The following is a 25,572-nucleotide window of genomic DNA, read 5'->3' on the forward strand; positions in this document are numbered from 1 at the left end:
TATTATTACATCCTCTGGGAAACGTTGGTCTTTTTTACAACAATCCTTTTCCTGATTTATGTTGATGGGTTTGTCCTCACTAGGTTCCTCTGGCTGCATATTTCAAGTCTCTCAAGTACAGCAATGTCAACATCCCGCCATTCTTTTAGAAGAAATAACTTCTTTTATGTTTAATGTGAATTTCACCTCCACCAGGATCACTTTACATTCCTTTGGTGGCCTTTACTCTTTGATGGTGAATTCCTGCTTTTATTCATGCATTTTTGTAAAATGTCCCATGAGTGTACCACTGAGAGACAAGGAGGTAACACACCTGCACGCTTTGCTGTCTGTGCATGAGCTGAGTGGGGATGCACTGTAATTCTGACAGGCTTTAAAACAAGTAGTGAAATTGATCACTGATTGTTATGGGTACTCGTTATTTATTCGTGACTTGTAGACTGATGATCTAGCAGCAAAGTTTATACTTTATGGTATCAATCATAGTTAATATACTATGAAAACCAAAATTTGGGAAACTGGTATTATTTAACAAAAGGATTGTCTAAGTAGCTAAAATTGATGCATACTGCACTTGTGTAAAGTAAGGACTGTTTTTGTCTCTTACTCTTTCTCACTATATGTTCAAAATCACTTAAAAAGCTATCTTCTAACAAGAGTTTAATAGTCAAGATTAAAACATGGTTTAACTATTTTAGTTCATTTTGTGGGAGCAATTATTTTGTAACTAAATTATTTTTTTAACTAAATTTAATTTAAAAGAGACAAGTATATGATTTTATGTAGCATTTGAAAAGCAACCCCAAACTGAAATGGATTGTTTGGTGTGTTTTTTTTTTCTTCCAGTTTTATGTATGGAGAATTGACTGACAAAAAAACCATTGAGAAAGTCAGGCAGACTTTTGACAACTACGAGTCAAACTGCTTTGAAGTTCTCTTGTACAAGAAAAACAGTAGGTATCTATGTCATCAATAAGATGCGTCAACTCCTTATTAATATTATATATTGGTAAGTGGTAGCTAACTATAGTGTAGAGTGAATATAAAAGATTTATTGCTTCTCTTGGCAGGAGGTATTTGTAAAAATTAAATAGCAAAATTAATAAATAATACTTATGAAAAACAACCTTTTGAGGAATGAAAGAAAAATATAATGCATTTTGAATGTGATTTCTTTTGTGTGTCAGATGGCAGGTTGTTTTGTGATTAATACCCATGGTAAAGATCCTATAGTTATGTGACAGCAGCCAAAAGTGACTGAGAAATTCGTTTATTTCTTCTTATGGTTAAAGGGAAAGTGGATTGTTATCAGTGAGAATGTTATCTTTCAACATATACATAGATGACATGTGAGTGTATGGTGTCTACCTGAGGTGAATCTTTACCAATATGGCTGTTTGCTAGACCAGACTGCTTTGTTGGAAGACTGGTGAGAATAGGTGTTACTTTCAGAAAGTACCATTCACATCTGGTAACTTTGTATTGATTGTATGTGCTGTTGTCTAATGATGGGAGGTATGAGTGGTCAGTTGTCCATTATACAATCACATAATAGCTCATGATATGGGTCTTAGGTAATTATGGGCAAGTTTGATGAGACTCTCCAATAGAGTTTGGAGGAAACAAACAACAAACAAAAAACCAACTAATACACTCATCAACCAAGTCTCCTTTCTAATTTGTTTTCTATGAATAGTCACTTACTTTATTTCTTTGTTGTTGCATTTCCAAATGGGCCTTTTTTTTTTTTAAAGAACAGTCACTGCATAAGATGAGTCAGTTTATTTAGTGTTAATGGTTAAATGATAGCAAAGCCAATTATTATCTTTAGTGAAAATTGATGGTTACTAAATTCTTTCCCAGTTCAGGAAGCATTCTAGCTTCAACAGGAAATGCTTGTACCAAGTGTAGTGCTGGTTGGGTTTTGTGAAGCATAGTTTATCCTCTCCATTGTACCTTAAATGTTTGTTCCCTGTTGAATATTTAGGTTTTCTTTTTATTAATAGGCCATCACAGGGATAACGACAACGATAGGCATTGGTTCACATTAGTAGTGAAGTTCCCATTACCGGGTGGTACTGGCAATGGAAGAATTAGTTTCAATGGTTTTACCTAAGGAATGTTCTATCATCTTATTTTTCATTTTAGAATCAAGACTGAAAATATATTTCTCTTTGACACCATATCCAAATGTCTATTGGCTTGTCAACTAGAGAACAATCCATTCTGAATAATCAGCTCTGTCTTCTATAAGAGAAGAGCCAGTTTCTAGGTGCTTTCTGGGCTTTTTCACTAGATTCAAACACATACTGATATTCTGTAGCCAAAACTTGTATGCCAAAGCTCCCTTTCTTTCTTTCTTTTATTTGCCTCACCACAAGGGAGGATCTTAATTCCCTCACCAGGGATTGACTTATACCCCTGCAGTGGAAGTGCAGGGTCCTAACCACTGGACCACCAGGGAATGCCCCCTTTCATTTTTATACAGGGTTGTTACCCCTTGAATGACTTCAATATGTACCTCAAGTTTAGCAAATGATTTACTATTATTCCATATTACTAAGGTCATTTTAGGGGCTTCCTTGATACCTCAGTTGGTAAAGAATCTGCCTGCAATGTAGGAGACCTTGATCTGATTCCTGGGTCGGGAAGATCCTCTGAACAAGAGATGGGCTACCCACTCCAGTATTCTTGGGCTTCCCTTGTGGCTCATCTGGTAAAGAATTTGCCTGCAATGCGGGAGACCTGGGTTTGATCCCTGGGTTGGGAAGATGCCCTGGAGAAGGGAAAGGCTACCCACTCCAGTATTCTGACTGGAGAGTTCCATGGACTGTAGAGTTGGACACGGCTGAGCAACTTTTACTTCACTAAAGTCATTTTTACCCTGAGATTTGAACAGAATAACCTTTTTTTTTTTTTTTTTTTCTGATTTTAAAGCTTCAAAGCCAGATCCATAGTTTCTGATTTTCTCAAAAATACCTTGTGGAAATTTTGTTTTGTTTATATCCTTTAAATCATGTTAGCAATAACGTTAATATTTCATTTCTAAAAGTTTCCTATGAAGATGGTTTGGATAGTTTGCTTTATTTTAATAGTGCGTAATAATTGTCTGGCCCTTGTTCAGGCCTATCTGATTCTTTTCAGATAACTTATATATACATAGTTGTCTGTTTGGAGTCAGTAGGGATTATGGCACATAGCACTCTATATTAAAACTCCTGTCATTTCTGGATAGTATCTGCATTGAGTTTTTTCCTTAATATGATGAATAGATATTGTCCATGCACTAAAATGGAGTTCTCCTATACTTAAAAGCAGCTTTAAAAAATCTTGTAAATAGTTAGCTAAAGGCTTCTGAACATCAACTGAAAAAAGTGTGCTCTTATGATGTTTTTTAATGTTAGAAAAATTCACACATCTGTAGAGAACTGTTTTGGGAATGCCGAAATCTTGGCCTGAATGCCAAGTCCTCCCAACACTTCCATTAAATAATTAGCTAAACACCATTTGCAAAAGGAGAGATTGAGATATCTGATTTAATATGTATCACAATTGACATTTCAGTTTGCAGCCTCAATTCTTTAGGTCCAATGCTCTGATTATAGTGGGTTGCTTATACTGTTGAGAAAAAAAGTAGTGGCTCTGGGAGGATGACTGAAAATGGATCTTTCTGTTTACACAAAGGCAGACCTGTGATAGCTAGGGCAACTCCAAATAATCAATGCCAGGGTACTGCCTTGAGTTTCCAGCAGCTACAGGTTTCTCTACCTAACCCTCCCAGACTTTCCATCACCTTGAACTTCAAATCCAGAATATAGATATTTGCCAGCCATACAGCAAAAACTCAGCCTCCTTGGAGAAGTCTGAGCCTATGACTAAACTTGAAAAAAGTATACTGTGATTTCTGAAAGCAATTTTAACAACAGCTCTGACTCAATGCCGAAATTTGAAAAGTTGCTGTTTTCCTTGGAAGGTCTGAGCTGTAACATCATCTCTTTCTATTTAGATTTCTAGCAGACCTTGGAAAACGACTTATTTTTAATGCCCTTTTCTCTCTGTTTATGACCCACTGCCTCAAGCTCACTGTGTTGGAACAGCCATAGGCCATGTATCTGTGAGCGTCTGGGTCTGGTGATTTGTCAAACTGTGCACATCACTCACAGTTCATGGACACAGTGTGTAAAATAAGAAGCAGAAAACAAAGAACAAGCCTTCCTGGGAGATGGTGGGATTGTTTTTGAGTTCCCTGTCTCATCCTGTAATCATCTGGGAAAAGGCTATGTCCTTCTGTAGGCTCCCTGGGGCTGCAAAGGACCTGGTTGTCAGAACTAAATATTTATAAAAACCTCTTCTCTGGAATTCTTTGACTTCTAGCATCCGGTAGTCAAGTCACCTATTCTGTGTAAATGGCAAATTTTCCTTTATGGTGATATTTTCAGTGGACAATTTTTGACCACAGATATGGAGATGCTTCTTATAGGTTTTCATTGAAAGTCACTAACAGGCTATCGACTTTCCTCTAAAGATTAAATATTAACAGCTGCACATCTCACTCCCCAAATCCTAAACTTGACAAAAGACCATATGTCTTTAAAATAGACTATTCAGAGAGGCTTTACTGCACTGTGGCTTGGAAAGACTACAATGAAAAATGCATCATTTTGATTCTGATGGAAAATTCCCTCAGTGTTTTATCATTTGGTGAGTAATTACTCCTTTGAAGGCATTTCTTGTGTCTTCAAATATTTATTATTTGATGTAATGCCAGTTTCTGATTTGTCCAAATCCTAAGGCTTGAATACTTTGAAACACTGTGCCTTCTGAAGTCTGCAGGAGCTATTGTTTGAAGATCATTGTGACAGAGTCCAGGCTCATGCTTTGAGCAAGGGAAGTTGGAAGCATGAAGATTCTCATGAAGATGTCTGAGACTTTCAAGGCCTGGGGACATTTTTTTCTTTAACACTGCCTTAAAGTCTTCAGGTATAGCTTTGGGTACTCAGGCTTGTAGTGTTACTGACATCCTATCTCTCTGATGGGGGGATGTGGTCAGAGCTGAAGAGTTTAAGTCTGTTTGATTGATGAGAGAAACTTGAGGTAGAAACAGCAATTCAAAAGTTCCTGCAAGAGAAATACTTATCAAAGCACCAGGTATTGATGTTGAAGTAGACCGGAAACACTTCTCGAAGTAACACGGAGAAGCGCATAGGAATGCTCACACTTGGTGAGAACATGGAAGGGAGTTGTTGAAAGCCACAGTGGTGTAGAGACCCAGATCTAAACGTGACACTGAAAGAAAAGTGAAAGTGTTAGTCCCTCAGTCATGTCCAACTCTTTATGACCCCAGAGACTGTAGCTCACCAGGCTCCTCCATCCATGGAAATTTCTAGGCAAGAATACAGGAGTGGGTAACCATTCCCTTCTTCAGAGGATCTTCCTGACCCAGGGGATTGTCCTGACCCAGGCCTCCCTCACTGCAGGCAGATTCTTTACCATCTGAGCCACCAGGAAGCCCCATTAACAACACTTAAATAGCAAGACTGTCTTTATTCCACTGTATTATGAAATGATGCCCTGTGCTTTATTTTCAAATTTTGATATTTTGATTTGAAAAACATATTCATTAATTTTTGAGCAGCTGGTAGTTGATATAAAATGAAAATTGTACTGATTCTTTTCAGTAATTAAAATACTGTTGTTTTGGTGCTGATTCCTGACATAGCAGTTCGTGGCTGAAGGAGGAGGGAAAGCAGGAGACCAAATCATTGTGGTGTCTGCATCACACTCTGTTGTCCTTTCTCTCTTTTCCAGGAACCCCTGTTTGGTTTTATATGCAAATTGCACCGATAAGAAATGAACATGAAAAGGTGGTTTTGTTCCTATGCACTTTCAAGGATATTACGTTGTTCAAACAGCCAATAGAGGATGATTCAACAAAAGGTAATTTTCAAAGGAATTCCCATACTTAAGGATTAGCCTGTCATTTAAATATAGTATTATTATTTTAACAATATCCATGGGTTGAGCTTTTAAAACAAAATTTTACTATGTGGGCTTTCCTTGGCTTTATATTTATTCTAGTAATTGTCCAGAATCAATTTTATTCAATCATGTTGTTTGAATGGAAATAGGGCATTGAAATATTAGGTGGTTAACTTAATTATTATAAGAGAAATTGAGACAAACTATAAGGAAGAGATTTCACGAAGCATTATAATTTTGAATCAATATGGGAATTTCAACAACTTCTATCATACTGAGACTTAGAAACAAAAAGTATAACAGCTTCTGGGGTTGTTTGGTGAAGTTCTACTGGAGCACAGTTGATTAGTTGATTGAATTTTGTTATATTGATTAGAGCATGAATAGTTGACTTTTTCAGGCTACTTTTCTTCCTTTATTTAGTTGTTGTAGATTCTCTTGGGTAGCTGTTGTTTAATTATGTAAAGAACAATTTTGTCATCCAGAAAGTGGCTGGCAAAATGCAAACATTCTGATTGGAGTCTTATTGACTATAATATTCAGAGAGACTACTATAGAAGACATTAGTGAGTGGTATGAGCTTCTATCCCCTTTTATATGTAATTTACTCTCATTTTATTCTCTCTAATTATTTTTAAATTAGAAACTGATGTCATATAAATGAAGAAATTTAAATACCCTTAGAAGAAGTTTTTATGAAATGGTATTTTTAATTATCTCTTAGAAGACTAAAAATGGATTGTTTTCTTTACATTTAACAAACATTGCATTTTTTTACCTCTTAAAAAAAAACTGGCACAGCAATTTTAATATTTTCAACTGTAATCATAATCAGAGAAAAATTACATGTATATATCTCTCTCTCACATATGTACACTCATGTATGTGTGTGTATGCTCAGTTTCTGTTTAGCATCAGATTGTAAGAGGAAAATTTTATGAAGTGCAGACCATTTAAAGTATGACAGAGAACAATTCATTGTGACTATTTCTGAAAATGTGTATGCAAAAATCATCTCCTGGAAGTTCAAATAAAGTATTGACTTTTCGACTTGTACTACCAGTTGATGATTTTACCTGTAGACCCGGTATCTAGGAAGTTTAGGATATATTGTAATACTATTTTTAAAGAATAGTTTTCTAATAGTGTTTAGGTGTATTGCCCCTTTGTTTTGAAATTCAAGGTGCTCCATCCAACAGCAGCAGAATGCATATTCTTCTCAAATTACGTGGAACATTCACTAGATAGATCATATTCTGGCCATAAAACACACTTTAAAAGCTTAGCTGCTGCTGCTGCTAAGTTGCTTCAGTCGCGTGCGACTCTGTGCTACCCCAGAGATGGCAGCCCACCAGGCTCCCCCATCCCTGGGATTCTCCAGGCAAAAACACTGGAGTGGGTTGCCCTTTCCTTCTCCAATGTATGAAAGTGAAAATTGAAAGGGAAGTCGCTCAGTCGTGTCCAACTCTTAGCGACCCCATGGACTGCAGCCTACCAGGCTCCTCCGTCCATGGGATTTTCCAGGCAAGAGTACTGGAGTGGGGTGCCATTGCCTCCTCGGAAAGCTTTGCTGCTGCTGCTAAGTCACTTCAGTCGTGTCCGACTCTGTGCGACCCCAGAGACGGCAGCCCACCAGGCTCCCCTGTCCCTGGGATTCTCCAGGCAAGAACACTGGAGTGGGTTGCCATTTCCTTCTCCAATACATGAAAGTGAAGTCACTCAGTAAAAGAGTATAAATCTTGCAAGATATGTTCTCAGATCACAATGGAGTTAAGCCAGGAATCAATGAGAGGAAGACAGGTAGAAAATCTCCAAATATTTGGAAACTAACAGATTTCTAAATACCCCACGGGTCAAAGAAGAAGTCTTAAGATAAATTACAAAAATATTTTGAACTAAATGAAGATTTAAGTATGACATATCAAGTTTCTGAGATGTAAAAGCAGTGCTTAAAGGGAAATGTATATCATTAAATGCATATATTTGAAATGAAGAAAGTATGAAACTAAATATCTAAGCTTTCACCTTAGGCAACTAGACAAAGAAGAATAATTTAAACCAAAGCAAGCTGAAGACAAGAAGTAATAAACCTTAGAGTAGAAATCAATGAAATAGAAAAAAATTAGAGAGAATCACTGCAACCCAAAAGCTGATTCTTGGAAAAGAATGTTTAAGTTAGCAAACCTCTAGCCAGGATAACCAAGAAAAAGGGAGAAGGGACAAATTACCATTACCAGAAATTAAAGAAGGACTATCACTACATATCCCATGAGCATAAAAGCATGTAAAGAAATACTTTGAGTGACTTGATAGCCACTGCATCAATAACAGTTAAAATGGACCAATTCCTTGAAAGACACAAACTACCAAAACTCATGATAGGAGGAATAGATAACCTGAATTGTCCTATATCTATTAAATAAGTTAATAATAAATAAAGTTCCAAAATAAGAAGTGCTGCTGCTGCTAAGTTGCTTCAGTCATGTCCGACTCTGTGCGACCCCATAGACGGCAGCCCACCCGGCTCCCCCGTCCCTGGGATTCTCCAGGCAAGAATACTGGAGTGGGTTGCCATTTCCTTCTCCAATACATGAAAGTGAAAAGTGAAAGTGAAGTCGCTCAGTCGTGTCCGACTCTTAGTGACCCCATGGACTGCAGCCTACCAGGCTCCTCCATCCATGGGATTTTCCAGGCAAGAGTACTGGAGTGGGGTGCCATTGCCTTCTCCAATAAGAAGTGCAGATAGTTTTATTGGTGAATTCACAGTCTCTTCCAGAAAACAGTGGTAGAGAAAACTCTTCTTACTCATTCTATGAGGTCAGTTCCATCATACCAAAACCAGAAAAAGATATTACAGAGTAACATTTCTCATGAATGTAGATATAAAAGTCCTCAACAAAAATAGATTGCGAGGATGTGTTAAAAGAATTACACTTAATGACTAAGTGAGATTTATTCCACATGGAAAGATGTTTCAAAATTAAAAAACCTATCACTCTCATTCATAGTACTGATATTAGGTTAAAGAAGAAAATTGATTTGATCATATCAGTTGGCAAATAAAAAGTATTTCGCCACACCCAAAAGTTGTTCATGATAAAAACTCACAGCAAAATAGGAATAGAGAACTTCCTTAACTTGACAAGAAACATTTATGAAAAACCTGCAGCTAATGGCTGTCTGTATCTTAAAGTGCCATATATATTTAAAAAAATTTTTATTTTATGGTAGAGTAGAGTTGATTAACTATGTTGTGTTATTAATAGTTTCAGGTATATAGCAAAGCGATTCCTTTTTCAAATTCTTTTCCCATTTTATTTATTACAAAGTACTGGGCAGAGTTCCCTATGCTATACAGTAGGTCCTTATTGGTTATCCATTTTAAATATAGCAATGTGCACATGTCAATCTCCCAATCTGTCCCTCCCTCTGCCCTTTCCCCCTGGTAACCATAAGTTTGTTCTCTAAGTCTGTTAGTTTGTTTCTGTTTTGTATATGTTTGTTTGTATCATTTTTTAAACATTCTGCATATAAGCAATATCTTATGATATTTGTCTTTCTCTGTCTGACTTTCTTCACTTATTTTGATAAATCTCCAGGTCCATCCATGTTGCTGCAGATGGCATTATTTCATTCTTTATAATGACTGAGTTATATTCCTATATATATATATATATATATATTTATACCACATCTTTATTCATTCATCTTTGATGGACTTTTAGGTTGCTTTCATATCCTGGCTATTGTAAATGGTGCTTCAGTGAACATCGCAGTGCACATATCCTTTCGAATCATGTTTTTCTTGTGATATATGCTCAGGCGTGGGATTGCTGGGTTCTATGGTAGCTCTATCTTTAGTTTTTTTAAGGAATCTCCATACTATTTTCCATAGTGGCTGCACCAAGTTACATTCTACATTTGTAGACTTTGATGAAGCTCATTCTGACAAGTGTGAGGTGATATATCATTTGTTTTTCTCTTATAGTAATTAGTGATGTTGAACATCTTTTCATGTGCCTCTTGGCCATCTGTGTCTTCTCTGAGAAATATCTATTCTTGTCTTCTGCCTATTTTTTGATTGAATTGTTTGTTTTTTAATATTGAGCTTCAGTGAATTGCTTGTAAATTTTGGTAAAGTGCTATATTCTAAAATAAAAGATAAATGATTGGCAAATGACTTGTGACCCAGCATATTCTTCAGATGAATTTTACTTGCCTTCATACATGAATGATTGCCAGACTGAGTAAAAAACCACAGACTTTTCCCCTCAAAAATATTTATACATTTTTAACTTTCATATTTAATGGTTATTGTTTTTCTCTTTCACTTTAACTAACTTCATGGCACAGCTAAAGTTGGCCAAGAAAAGTACAGTACTTTCTCACAGGTTTGACCTGCTGAACATTAATGGTGGTATCTGTTTATGGAAACTAAAAGTTGGCAGCATTTTACAATGAGGTTGGGAGAAAGGGTGCTAATGTTGAAAGACTGACCTTTATTTCTCAAGCTAATAGCTCTCCATTTATCTGCCTCTTCCTCCATCTCTTTGTATCCTTTCATCAGACTCATAGAGCTCTTTCTCTTTTGAATGCATTATTTTATTCTTACAAAAATGAACTCCATTTAAATAAACTCGAGACAACTCAGACCACTTGATTTTTGAGTAATCTGTTCAATAGACCTGTAAATTAAAATTTATAGGGAAAATCAAACCTCATTGTGAAAACCTTAGACTAAAATATCTCTTTCCAATTTGTAGTGGAAGAGCTTATTTTAAATAGATTTTTATTTTGAGACTCCTCCACACCTTTAAAATGCATAACAGATTTCTAAAAAAGTATTGCACAATGTAACTGTGAATGGTGTATATAAGCTACTTTCTATTATTCATGTGAGTTGTAAATTTAATATGAAAAATTCAATAGAACTAAAATATTTATGCCATTAAGCAATCATCCAACTATCCCTATGAAGCTAGCATATCAGAAAGTATATTTTCAAAACTTGGCGCAAAAATGCATCTTTCAACTTTTTAGTTTGAGCAAAGAGGACCATAGAACTTTTGGGAAAGAGCAGATGAGATTTTGTGATAACACCAGAGTATCAATATGATTCGAGTATAGAACATTGAACATGGAGGAAGCAATGTTATTTTTTTATTGGAATATAAATGCTTTGCATTTTGTGTTAGTTTTTATTGGAATATAAATGCTTTGCATTTTGTGTTAGTTTCTGCTGTATGATCAAGTGAATCAGTCATATGCATACATATATCCCTTGCCTCTTGGAGCTCCCTCTCACAGCCTCCTCTCACCTCTCTAGATCATCACAGAACACCTTGCTGAACTTGTGCTTATAGCAGCTCCTCACCAACTATCTATTTAACACACGGTGGTGTATATATGTTAATCTTAATCTCTCTCTCTCTTCATCCCACCCTACCCCGCCCTGCACCATGCCTACATGTCCATTCTCTATGTCTGCATCTCTCTTCCTGCCTTGAAAATAGGTTCATCTGTACCATTTTTTCCTAGATTCTACATATATAGTAATCTTACTTTAGATTCAACCTTGGGCACCAGAGTTACTTAACATGAGCCTTTTTGTGACTCTTCTAGGAGTATTTTTTCTTTTTGTTTATTTTATTTATTTATTTTTCCCCAACCAAGCATGCTGACTGAGCACACAGTATGGTCCTGGCACTATTAACTAGGTTTTGGAGATACAAAGTTCCTTCCATCATATCCTAATGGGGAGAGGCGTGGTGTGAAAACAGATTGATATATAATGGAAGCTTTCTTCTGATTACTCTTATTTTCTCAGTAAAAGAGGAAACATGGTTATCAACTGAGATTAAGGATGGTGAGGAGGTAAGGAGGAGTTGAAGGGGAGAGGAGGAGGAGGAGGAGGTATGAAACAGTTGTGTAGAGAGTGGAGCAGTGAGTGGCAAAGGTTAAATTCAGCAGATTTTCAGTGCAGCACTAAGGTCCATGTGAGACTTGTGGTCATGCATTTCGTTAGTATCTATGAGCATGATGATGTGTTTACTCTACCCTAGTAGAAGGCGATGGTACCCTACTCCAGTACTCTTGCCTGGAAAATTCCATGGACAGAGGAGCCTGGTAGGCTGCAGTCCATGGGGTCGCTGAGAGTCGGACATGACTGAGCAACTTCACTTTCACTTTTCACTTTCATGCATTGGAGAAGGAAATGGCAACCCACTCCGGTGTTCTTGCCTGGAGAATCCCAGGGACGGTGGAGCCTGGTGGGCTTCCGTCTATGGGGTCACACAGAGTCAGACACGACTGAAGCGACTTAGCAGCAGCAGCAGCAGTGTAGTCAAAGGTGTGTAGATGGTGAAGTAGGTGAGTTGAATCCAACCAGAGTTGGGATTTGGTTAGGTGGGCAAGATGAAAAGAATCAGGGAGCTCCAGGATCAGGGAGAAGGGATCAAGGAGCTGAGGATATTTGCAATAGAGTAGGTTGAAGGTGTTTGCAAAAATTTGAAGCAATACTTAGATAGTAAAAGCTTGGCTTTTACTTGGGGATATAGAAAATAGTGTTTTAAATGCAGAACAAACAAGTGAATCCACACATAGGAAAGCCAGGATATAACTTTTTAAAACATTTGTAGAACAAGGCCATTTTGCCTTTTTTAATGTGGAAAAGGGGCAGTGATTGGAACAAAGGTCCATATCTTTTAAGAATGTGACAAAAGTGATTGGAATTGGTATCAGTCTCCTTCGGCTTATATTGGTATTTTTACCAAGAACCTCAGACATATAGGTCAAAAACCTGAGTAAATTGGCTAACTGTGAATTGTACTTCTAAGTTGTATCTGGAGTGGTAACTACAGTGTAATGGCAGCCAACTAATTTGAGAGTAGCACTTCCTCATATGATCACCAAAACTTCATTCTAGATGAATTTCTGCCTTTGAAATTAATGGCACTGAAGGATGTCAACTTACATATACATGAAGGGTGGTAACTATTGAAGGGCAAGAAACCAGTCTTGATTAAGCAGTTACTACGTGTCAGGAGCTTTGTATTCTTTATAGCTCATTCCTATAATTCTGAAAATTAGTGTTATTATCTCCATTTTACTGTTGAAGATTCTGACACTCAAAGTCTGACTGATTTTCAATCCAATGTTCTCTCTATTGGACCATGCTGCCTTATCCCTTTCCAGTGGATACTTATTGGGGTTTGGCCACCTTAAACCCCCTGCTCTCCTTTTTCCCTACAAAGATGAAGCACAGGTTGAGAATAGTCCAATTCTGACAGGACTGTACTGTTTTGAATCAACAGAATTTACTGATGATAATTCAAGGGGGGGAAAGAGTTTTTGTTATCTTTTGTTTCTGATACTGAGGTCCTGGAACTGTTGCTCAGATTATCAGTCAGTGGTACCTGATACATCATTTATAATAATACAAAGGGGAAAAATGACAGCCAAGAAATCCATTCTGTTGATTACCCATATGTGTTCTAAAAGCGATGGTTCAAATCTCTGCCCATTTATATAGTACAGTATTTTCAAACAGATTCAGAAACTGCCAAGACACTTAACAGTGTGAAATATCCTGTGCCAAATAGTTATGGCATCTTTGTGCCAATAATTGAGACAAAAAAAGTTCCTGTAGAATGAAAATAACAGCAAAAATAGCAGCCTTCCCCTTGTAGGAAGCCAATGGTTTTCTTTAAAGAGGAAACAACAGATGAAATATGAGTAATTATACCATGTAGTCTCTTTGGCCAAGAGTATAATTGTTTACCTAAGCTTTTTTCTTATAGATTAGAATCTTGTGTTGCAGTCTAGTAGATTGATTGAACTGCCTCTGTGACTTCCTTTTATTTTTAAGATTAGGCAGTCCATGACAAAGAGGTTAATTGCAACCCAATAGAGCTAAACTAATGTTTTATTAAGAAGGAGTTGGCATCCTAAGCTTTTAGGAGAACAAATGTTCTCATAATGCCATGAACAACTTATAGAGCAAGTATTAGGCTCTTCATATTCAGCTGTCTGTTCACATTACCCCATATCGACCACATCTAAGTAACATCAGTGAACTGTGCTGAATAATCAGTCACACCAGTTAGGTCTCAGTAAAGGTGAAATCAGTAAATGTATCGCTGGGGAAAGTTAGAACTGCTGATAGGCCTTTTTTCCCCTCTGACCTAGACAGTGTGACTGCTTAACTTTTTCAAAGTTTGACTGTTTAGTGAGGGCTGCTGACAGATCAAATTAACTAATTCATCTAATCACATGGGCAATTGCAGATGTATCCAAGAGCACAAAGGTATAATTATAAGGAAATTCACTGTGGCGTTGTTAGTGATAGAAAAAATCTAGAAGCCACTTAAATGTTTGTTAAGTAGAATATATACATGATCAGAAAAGAGCAAATGCCTAATTCTCTAAGATAGTAAAGATACGGCAAGAATGGCAAGAATCAGTTACCATGGTTGGGTGGAACTTGAGATGGAGGGAACAGAAGGGAAGTTGAAGGCTGTTGTGTTTCTTCTGTCTTCTGTTTTTTCAATAATATATTTGATAAGCTAATCTGCTGAGAGTGAGGACAGAGGGACAGCATAAAGAAAATAATGCTGTTTAGAACTGAGGACTGCAAGCAAGCTCTCACCAGAGACAAAAGATCACTGAGCAATTTAGGGAGTGCATCTTTGAGTGCTCCCTTTGATTTAAATGTGAATCAAAACACTCTCCAGCTTTGCATTTGTTTTCTAGCTCTGTGAGCATTTTGATATTGAAGCTCTTAAATGGTTAAATGATTAGACAACTGCCTTTGCTGTCTCTAGGAAGAACCCTTACCAAGTATTGATATTTCCTCTAAACTTCTCTCAGTATCTGAGTCAGTTTGACAATTGTCACCACCTTTTTTTTTTTTTCCTGTTAGCAACTCCCCAGTTTTCATTTTGAGAGAAAAATTATAGTCCTCCACACTTCCTCCTCAACCCTCTACCATGCCCTTTCTAGCTTCTCCAACCCAAAGCCCTTCCTTCACAAGACAGAGTTGTATTCGTATCTGCTAAGAGCTGAACATAGAAAAGCAGAAGATTTGCTTCTTTATTTCTAATTTGAACTATTGGCATGCTGCGATTCATGGGGTCGCAAAGAGTCAGATACGACTGAGTGACTGAACTGAACTGAATACATATAATCTGGGTGCCTTGTTAATTTCTATTTATCTTTTTAACTAATGTTCTCATTCATTCAAAAATGTGTCTAGTGCCCACTATGTTCCAGTCATGGAACTAGACAACCAGGGATAGAAAGAATAAAATCTGGCACCTAAAAGTCATATCATGCAGTAAACTCCCTTTTCATCTATGTTTAAGGGTTGTCTCATGCAGAATAAAATTTCAGATTGAAGAATTAACGTTTTTATTTCTGTTTCTTTCTACTGTTTACCATGAAGAAAAGTGGATGTGTTTTATTTTCACAGTTTTAACATTTTGTCTTCCTCCAGGACATTGAAATAAGGTAAAGGGATGAAATAGTTCTTGATTATGTTGACTTCATGTGTAAAATGAGATACACAGACACAGGCACATTTGCTTTATGCTTAAATGAGGAACTGCTGCTTCCTCATTAAGAAACTGTAGTGTGTACTCACGATTCTTGAAATAGAAAACCAGAGGATGATGATGAACATTCATCATCATGTTTCTCCTTCTGCACATATTTGCTTCTTTGTACTATCCTAGGAAAGGAGTGAACACGTGGTATTTGATGATTTGTATTCTTCCATGTGTTATTGAACTTATTCCTTTGATGTCTCCTTTAATTTTTAAAAAATATTTTCTGAACAAACCGTTATCACACACAGGAAATAAAAATTATCTTCTCTTTTAATCCAATAATCAGATATCCTAATAGGTGCAACATTATTTGTCTTAGAAATAATGAATCTTAAGTTACTATAAGATTGACTTGCAGTAATTATTGGCAGTCCAGTTGCCAGGACTCTGTGATTTCATTGTTGAGGGCCTGAGTTTGATCTCTCATCAGGGAACTAGAATCCTGCAAGACTTGTGGCTCAGCCAGAGAAAAAGAAAAGAAAAGAAACTGAATCAATGTTGACTTGGAAGTTTCTAAAAATATTCACTGCAATTATAATACTCAGTTGCTGTAAAAAGAGAAATGATCAACAGGAAATATTTTAACATACCTGCTGCCAATATAGTCCCTGTCATCTGAGGACATCCTCATCATTTTAATCCAATGAATCAAAAACCAAACCAAAACCCAGTGATAATAATACATGACAATATTTCATGTTAATGCTCATGATAATAAAAATGCAGCTTATTTTTAAATCTTATTTTTAAAGTTACAAATAACTTTTGATTAATTAGTCAATTAAAGGTCTATTTTATGGCAAGCCTGTACCAAGTTCTGAGAATGGAGAGATGAATGGCAGTTTAATGGGAGTGACTGACATGCTTATCAATGACTGCATTAGTATGGTTAGTGCCATGTGAGGTATGTATCCTGTAGTGTGAATGCACAGAGGAGAGTACATCTCTCATGTGTGGAGCCACGAAGCTTCCAGTGGATCCCAGAATGCTTTGACTTTGGAGGTACCAGTAAGCATTAGCCAGAATGATGGGAAGGGAAAAAGCATTTCAGGCAGGCAGCATGATTATAACGTGTGAAAGCATGAAAGCATTGAATGTCATAGGGTGAACAAAGAATTCCTAATGAATTTAGTTTTGTTTTTCAGTTTGTCATTTTAATTTCATAGTGATTTGAGTACAGAGTGTGTATGAGAAGTAGAAGGAGATAGATGCAGAGGAAATCTTTAGGGTTAGAAACAAAATGACACATATACCAAGGATATTCAGTGTTATCCTGAAGGCCTCTAGGAATCTCTTAAAGAGTTAAAAACGGGAGAAGGGCATAGTAAAACTTGTGCTGTAGAAGAGCTCTGGCAGCAATGTGGAAAATATGTGGTCAGAGAACAGAATATAGACTATAGTTTTTAGGAGCTACTGTCTAACTCAGGTGAAAGATGATATATATGACATGACATATTAGCGATGGAGAAAGGAGATTAAATTTTAGGATATTTATGGAAGGAATTGGAAGTGTGTGTGTGTGTGTGTGTGTGTGTGTGTGTGATGTGATAGTGTAGGAGGCTGGTAAATCTCAAGTTTCTGATTCGGACAGCTGGAAATATTGTTGAGTCATTCACTGAGACCAAGAATCCACGAAAAAAGCAGAGTTGGAGATGTGGGGAGAAGGTGATGATAAGATCCGTTTTGAACATGTTTAAGAGTCATCTGAGTAAGAGGTGACCAATGGCCAACTAGACATTGGTCTAGTACTTGGAAGAAAAGTCTACGTTGGTGATATAGATTGCTTGATAGTGTTTTATGTTGATGTTTAGTTCTTAGAGTTGATGACATATCTGGTGCCTCCCTGTTTTTCTAGCATATTGCACAGGACAAACTTTAGGGTTGCATACAATTTCCAAAACCTAACATTCTAGTCACTAGGATGAGCACCATTAATGAAAAAGAATAAAGAATCTTCTATCAACCAGTACCAGTTTACTCTTTTCCCCAATCCAGTAGTTGATATCATAGAGTGAGCTGAATTGATGGGACAATATAAAGCCTACATGAAGCCAGAATTAGATTGAAGAAGTGCAGTGCAGTCCATGGGGTCGCTGAGAGTCGGACACGTGAGCGACTTCACTTTCACTTTTCACTTTTCATGCATTGGAGAAGGAAATGGCAACCCACTCCAGTGTTCTTGCCTGGAGAATCCCAGGGACAGGGGAGCCTGGTGGGCTGCCGGCTATGGGGTCGCACAGAGTCGGACACGACCGAAGTGACTTAGCAGTAGCAGCAGCAGAGAAAGGCTAATTGAGATAAGAGCAGACTGTGGTTGGTTTTGTTCCACTTGGTCACATCTCATTGACATTTCCTTAAAGTTAATTAGCTTAATAATGAAAAATTAATGATTTTAATAATGGAAATAATGGAAGAAAATTCTTTTTTATTAAATTCACATTCCTTCTTCTCAGAAGTTAAAGTTACTACACTTTTAGAAAACATTATTAAAGGTTCTGTATATTTGCAAAATAATCCTTAAATACCAGTGAAATTGTTAGTAAGAGAGAAATAGCATTTTGCTATGTTACAAAGAAGATGGAGGTGTGTGATATGAATTATAGTATGTGAGATTTGTTGAAGTTGGACTTTATTCTCTTATGTATGTATATCTTCACATAAGTACACAATAAGACTGTTTTTATTATGGTAATGCTACCTTCTATAATAAATATTCCCCAACTTCAGTAGTTTAACACAATAGAAGCCTATTTCTTGCTCATATAACAATCCAAGCAATTGATCCTTGGCATATGGCATTCTTCTATGCTCTGATTCAGTGGCTTTGCCATCCCCTGGGGCCTTATTGTCATTTTCATACAGCTAGCAGAAGGAGAGAGAAAGTATGGAGAAGTTTCACTTGCCTCTTAAGTTGTTGCATGCATGGAAGTGACACACATCACTTCTGCTCTCATTCCATTGGTGAGAACTAGAGACATGCCCATACCTAGAGGCACAGAAGGCTGGAAAATGCATTCCGGGCCGGGCAACTGTTTCCCAATAACAAACCTATACATTATAAGGGGGAGGATAGAATTTTATGGACACCTAGCTGCTTGGACTATATGATATTAATAGATTTGCACAAAACACAAAGATCACACATAAAATTTACTTATTATTTTATAACTGCCCTTGAAGTATATGATGATGCCTGTGTAGAAATAATATGATTTAGGTTGATACTTTTCATTAGTTCTGCATTTTCATTAGCATGAAGTGCTAACTTTTCATTACTTAATGCTCTTTCTGAGATCCCTTGAATATTAGCAAGAATATTGACTTCTATATTCATTATGTGTGAAAAACTGAGACTTTCTTTCCTTATTTTGAAGGTTGGACAAAATTTGCCCGATTGACACGGGCTTTGACAAATAGCCGAAGTGTTTTGCAACAGCTCACGCCAATGAATAAAACAGAGGTGGTCCACAAACATTCAAGACTAGCTGAAGTAAGTGCAAGATTAACTTTACTTCTCAACATGCTGGTGGTGGTACATTTTCCCCATCCAAATGTCTCAGTATTGATATTTCTGGCTATTATTTTGCAAATACTTATGTGTTAATTGATTCTTCCCTTGTAGAATTGTAGAAATTTCATATATTTCTTTTCATGGTCTCCTACTTTGAAAATGGGAAGGTACTTTACAACATCCCAGGTGATGTCTGTAGAATATGAGGTTTTCTTTGAGCAAATGAGATAGCAAGTTCATTCGTTCACTTGTGTGTACAGCATAGACTTACTGAGGGTTTGCTCTATGCTTGGTACTATGCAAAGGATATAAGGATGAATAGGCCATGGACCCTATCTTCAAGGAGTTAAATATCCAGCAGAAAAGGGAGGTGGTACCTGAATGAGATGATACCTGGGCTAAGTGAATATTTTTAAAAATTATAGTTGATTTATAATGTGTTATTGGTTTCTGGTATACAGAAAAGTAATTATATATATATATTTATTTAATATAGTATATATATTTTCATATTCTTTGAATTATAGGTTATTATAAGACATTGACTATATAGTAGTTATTATAAGATTTTATATATATGTTGTTTATCTATTTTATGCATAGTAATTTGTATCTGCTAATTCTAAGCCCCTAATTTTTCACTCCCCCCTTCCCCTTTGGTTACTTTAAGTTTGTTTTCAGAGTCTGTGAGTCTGTTTCTATTCTGTAAATAAGTTAATTTGTATCATATTTTATATTCTATATATAAATGATATATGATATTTGTCTTTCTTTGTCTGACTTCACATAGTTTGATAATCTCCAGATCCATCCATGTTGCTGCAAAAGGCATTATTTCATTCTTTGTAATGGATGAGTAATATTCCATTGTATGTATGTGCCACATCTTCATCTATTCCTCTGTCCATGGACATATAGATTACTTCTGTGTCTTGGCTATTATAAATAGTTCTATTATAAGTATTGGGGTACATGTATCTTTTCAAATTAGAGTTTTCTCCAGAGTTATTGGGCTGAGTGAATCGTGAAGGAAAAATGTAGTGAAGAAGAGATGAAGGTCATTTATGCCAGTTTAGTTCGGTTCAGTCACTCAGTCGTGTCCGACTCTTTGCGACCTCATGAAGCACAGCATGCCAGGCCTCCCTGTCCATCACCAACTCCCGGAGTTCACCCAGACTCACGTCCATTGAGTCAGTGGTGCCATCCAGCCATCTCATCCTCTGTCGTCCCCTTTTCCTCCTGCCCCCAATCCCTCCCAGCATCAGTGTCTTTTCCAATGAGTCAACTCTTCGCATGAGGTGGCCAAAGTACTGGAGTTTCAGCTTTAGCATCATTCCTACCAAAGAAATCCCAGGGCTGATCTTCAGAATGGGCTGGTTGGATCTCCTTGCAGTCCAAGGGACTCTCAAGAGTCTTCTCCAACACCACAGTTCAAAAGCATCAATTCTTTGGCGCTCAGCCTTCTTCACAGTCCAACTCTCACATCCATACATGACCACAGGAAAAACCATAGCCTTGTATAGACGAACCTTTGTTGGCCAAGTAATGTCTCTGCTTTTGAATATGCTATCTAGGTTGGTCATAACTTTCCTTCCAAGGAGTAAGCGTCTTTTAATTTCATGGCTGCAGTCACCATCTGCAGTGATTTTGGAGCCCCCCAAAATAAAGTCTGACACTGTTTCCACTGTTCCCCCATCTATTTCCCATGAAGTGATGGGACCAGATGCCATGATCTTCGTTTTCTGAATGTTGAGCTTTAAGCCAAATTTTTCACTCTCCTCTTTCACTTTCATCAAGAGGATTTTTAGTTCCTCTTCACTTTCTGCCATAAGGGTGGTATCATCTGCATATCTGAGGTTATTGATATTTCTCCCGGCAATCTTGATTCCAGCTTGTGCTTCTTCCAGTCCAGCGTTTCTCATGATATACTCTGCATATAAATTAAATAATCAGGGTGACAATATAGAGCCTTGACGTACTCCTTTTCCTATTTGGAACCAGTCTGTTGTTCCGTGTCCAGTTCTAACTGTGGCTTCCTGACCTGCATACAAATTTCTCAAGAGGCAGATTAGGTGGTCTGGTATTCCCATCTCTTTCAGAATTTTCCACAGTTTATTGTGATCCACACAGTCAATGGCTTTGGCATAGTCAATAAAGCAGAAATAGAGGTTTTTCTGGAACTCTCTTGCTTTTTCCATGATCCAGCAGATGTTGGCAATTTGATCTCTGGTTCCTCTGCCTTTTCTAAAACCAGCTTGAACATCAGGAGTTTCATGGTTCACATATTGCCGAAGCCTGGCTTGGAGAATTTTGAGCATTACTTTAAAATTCACATTCCTTCCCCTCAGAAGTTAAAGTTACTACACTTTTAGAAAACATTATTAAAGATTCTATATATTCCCCAAATAATCCTTAAATACCAGTGAAATAGTTAGTAAGAGAGAAATAACATTTTGCTATGTTACAAAGAAGATGGAGGTGTGTGATATGAACTACAGTATGTGAGATTTGTTGAAGTTGGACTTTATTCTCTTATGTATGTATATCTTCACATACGTACACAATAAGACTTTTTTTTTTTGGTTTTTATTATGGTAATGCTACCTTCTATAATAAATATCCCCCAACTTAAGTAGTTTAACACAATAGAAGCCTATTTCTTGCTCATATAACAATCCAAGCAATTGATCCTTGGCAGAGAGGCCAGCATGTCCAAAGACTCAGTGATGAGATAGTATGGTGCCTTTGACTGTGAATTCCATGTGGATGAAGTCAGGTAGGAAAGGAAAAGTTAAGGTGGTATATAGTAAACAGTGGTGGTTGGTGTCCCATGTGCCAGGAAATGACATGGTCATATTTGTGCTTCACAAACCTCACAAAGGGAGATTGGTCTCAATGGTATTTGTAATCCTGTTTTAACTGTATTAATTTGAAAACATTATTCTAAGAAGTTGACATCCATAGATGTCACCAGATTCCCAAGAGACCCATGGCACAAAAATGGTCAAGAACCCTTGTTTGACCTAGTGGCTCTATGTTGAAATGGTAACTAGAGAGACAAGTTAAGAGGTTCTAGTAGTAATTCAGCTTGGACAGCTATGACCTTAGGCAAGGGAGCCAGTAGCAGAAGAGGGCAGATGGCAGATGTACTAAGATTAGAGTCAACACATTTGTTAATGGGTTAGAAATGAACCTGAGAAAGGGGATGAGTCAAGGTTACCTCTGTGTTTTTGGCTTGAACAGCTGGATGGACAGATAGTATTGTTGTTGTTCAGTTGCTAAGTTGTGTCCAACTCTGTGATCCCATGGACTGCAGCACACCAAGTTTTCCTGTCCTTCATTATCTCCCAGAGTTTGCCCAAATTCATGTCTATTAAGTCGGTGATGGTATCTAACCATCTCTTTCTCTGCCTCCCTCTTCTCCTTTTGCCTTCAATCTTTCCCAGTATCAGGGTCTTCTCTGGTGAGTTGTTCTTCACATCAGTTGGACAAAGTATTGGAGCTTCAGCATCAGTCCTTCCAATGAATATTCAGGGTTGATTTCCTTGAGTATTGACTGGTTTGATCTCCTTACAGAGCAAGCGACTCTCAAGTCTTTTCCAACAGCACAGTTTGAAAGCGTCAATTCTTCAGTGCTCAGTCTTTATGGTCCAGCTCTCACATCTGTACCTGACTACTGGAAAAACCATAATTTGACTCTATGGACCTTTGTCAGCAAAGTGATGTCTTTGCATTTTAATATTCTGTCTAGGTTTTTCAGAGTTCTTCTTCCAAGGAGCAAGTGTCTTTTAATTTCATGGCTACAGTTACCATCTGCAGGGATTTTGAAAGTGAAAGTGAAAGTCGCTTAGTCATGACCGGCTCTTTGTGACCACATGAACTATACAGTCCATGGAATTCTCCAGATCAGAATAGTGGTGTGGGTAGCTTTTCCCTTCTCCAGGGGATCTTCCCAACCCAGGAATCAAACCGGGATCTCCTGCATTGCAGGTGGATTCTTGGAGACCCCTCAGATAAAATCTATCACTACTTTCGTTTTTTCCCCTTGTATTTGCCATGAAGTGATGTGACTGGATGCCAAGATCTTAGTTTTTGAATGTTGAGTTTTAAGCCAGGTTTTTCACTCTCTCTCACCCTCATCAGGATGCTCTTTAGTTCCTCTTTACTTTCTGCCATTAGGGTAGTATCATCTGCATATCTGAAGCAGTTGATATTTCTCCTGGCAATCTTGATTCCAGCTTATGATTCATCCAGTCCAGCATTTCACTGATGCACTCCGCATATAAGTTAAATAAGCAGGGTGACAACATACAGCCTTGTAGTACTCCTTTCCCAATTTTGAACCAGTCAGTTTTTTCATGTCTGGTTCTAACTCTTGCTTCTTGACTTGCATATAGGTTTATCAGGAGACAGTTAAGGTGGTCTGGTATTCCCATCTCTTTAAGAATTTCCCACATTTTGTTGTGATCCACACAATCAAAGACTTTAGTGTAGTCAATGAAGCAGAAGTAGATGTTTTTCTGGAATTCTCTTGCTTTTTCTATGATCCAGTGGATATTGGCAAAGTATTTGATCTCTGTTTCCTCTGCCTTTTCTAAATCCAGCTGCTACATCTGGAAGTTCATGTATTGCTAAAGCCTAGCTTGAAGGATGTTGAGCATAATCTTACCAGCATGTGAAATAAGTGCACTTGTATGATGGTTTGAACGTTCTTTGGCATTGCCCTTCTTTGGGATTGGAATGAAGACTGACCTTTTCCAGTCCTGTGGCCACTGGTACATTTTCCAAATTTGCTGGCATATTGAGTACAGCACTTTAACAGATGGTGGCTACTGTTGGTTAATAAAATCTCAGATAGAAGAGGAAGAAAAGGAGGTTTGGGAGCAATGGTAGCAGATTTACTCTTGGGCATACTAAGTTTGAAGTTCCTGACAGGAAATTCAAGTGGAGATCTTTAAAAGGAAGTGGGATTTATGGGTCTGCCTCTCAAGGGGTATCTGTGTTTGAGTTACAGGCCTTGGTATCATCCTCACAGATTTGGCTGTTAAAGTCAGAGGACTGGGTGATGTTGCCCATACAGAGTGTACTGAAACCAAAGAGAAAAGGAATGAGGACAGAACTCGAGGGCAGCTAGAAATTTTGCTGTTGACATGTTTTACATAATCATCTTGTGTCTTACTGGTACAAAAGATGACAAAATAGCTAATCAAGTTACCAAAACTGTGCTGAGCATTTACTGGGCAGTCACAAAATATTCTGAGGTAACTAGCCAAGGAGGAGAAAGATACAATTAAATATGTAAGTTCATCAGTTTGTTTTGCTAGTGAAAGGTTAGCTGAATTTCTCCAGAGTAACTTCCTTAACTTGTTGCAGATACTAAATTTCATTTGGAGAAAGTTAGGGAGCAAAGTATATTCTTCAAATTGGGAGAGTTCTGAAGTTTTTCTTGGAACATAGCTAACAGGATGATGTGTTTGATTTTCTGGTACCTTTGAGGAAAGAGTAATACTTTGATGTGTAGAAATGTTTTTAAAAACCCAAGTAAGACATTAACATATCAAATGTTAAATGATAATAGTCATCATAATATTTTAAAGATAACATGCATTTGACACAAGATTTAATGCACTCAGATACAACTTCCTTTTTAATATAGTGTTTTTTATTAACTACTACTTGATTTTGAAGCTACTTTCTTTTCTGCCTTCGGTTGTTCATTTCTTTCTATAAATCAAGGTAAAGTGTAGGAGCTTGTTTCTGTGACTACTGATTTTTTTGGTCATGACTCTTTCTAGGTCTTAACTACACCCTATTCAGTTTTTCTTTCTTTGTTAATACAACTGGGCAAGAACATGAGGAAAGAGACTAGAGAGAGGAAAAATTTCTACCTTAGCACCCCAAATCACTGAAGATGGTTTTTTCCTCTACCTCAAATGGAGAGTTCCTATCCCCTGGACAGCTCATCACTTTTCATTTTTACTCTTGATGAATTTTCATTCCTGTTTCTTCCCATCTGATTTTTTTCTTTCTTTGCTTTGCCTTTTGGTTATTGTTCATTTCTTTATCAGTCATCCCTAATTTATAAAGCTGATTCAGATACAAAACTGCTTTATGTCAGATCTTAGGCCTTGATTTCAGAGAACATGTGGAAATACCAAGGTTTTCTACAGAGATTTAGTCTATGTGTACTCTTAGGTTTTCAAAGACTGACTGAAAAGAGGCATCAAGTTAGCAGAAAGACAATTTTTCCAGTTGTAGTCAGAATCATGTAATTTGCTCAGCTTGAGTATTTGGATTTGCTGTTAAATTTCAGGCCCTTTCACTTTTCCCAACACATATACATTTTATCTTATTTCCACTAGGCCTCCTAAATTTAGACTGATCCCCGGTTTCAAGGATTCTGGTGTCTATGTAGGCAATTCATCAGTTTTCAACATGCTCTGACATTCTACTGATTGGATTCAGCTTCCACATGCA

General features: G+C 37.3%; 1 protein-coding gene across 6 annotated transcripts in view; it reads left to right on the forward strand.

Moving 5' to 3' along the window:
* Positions 1 to 25,572, forward strand: part of KCNH5 (potassium voltage-gated channel subfamily H member 5) — a 388,790-nt gene that overhangs the window by 42,663 nt on the left and 320,555 nt on the right. For 2 of the 6 annotated variants that reach the window (XM_006068056.4, XM_044924885.2), the window contains 3 exons: positions 847 to 953; positions 5,809 to 5,937; positions 18,959 to 19,074. In XM_006068056.4, the coding sequence (XP_006068118.1) occupies positions 847 to 953; positions 5,809 to 5,937; positions 18,959 to 19,074 (352 nt within the window). Of the gene's footprint in view, positions 1 to 83; positions 305 to 846; positions 954 to 4,818; positions 4,981 to 5,808; positions 5,938 to 18,958; positions 19,075 to 25,572 lie in introns of those variants that run through there. The other 4 variants (XM_044924884.2, XM_044924886.2, XM_044924888.2 and 1 more) reach the window with 4 other exon arrangements.

Source organism: Bubalus bubalis, chromosome 11 (genome assembly GCF_019923935.1).
Source record: "Bubalus bubalis isolate 160015118507 breed Murrah chromosome 11, NDDB_SH_1, whole genome shotgun sequence".
Classification (NCBI taxonomy): Eukaryota; Metazoa; Chordata; class Mammalia; order Artiodactyla; family Bovidae; genus Bubalus; species Bubalus bubalis.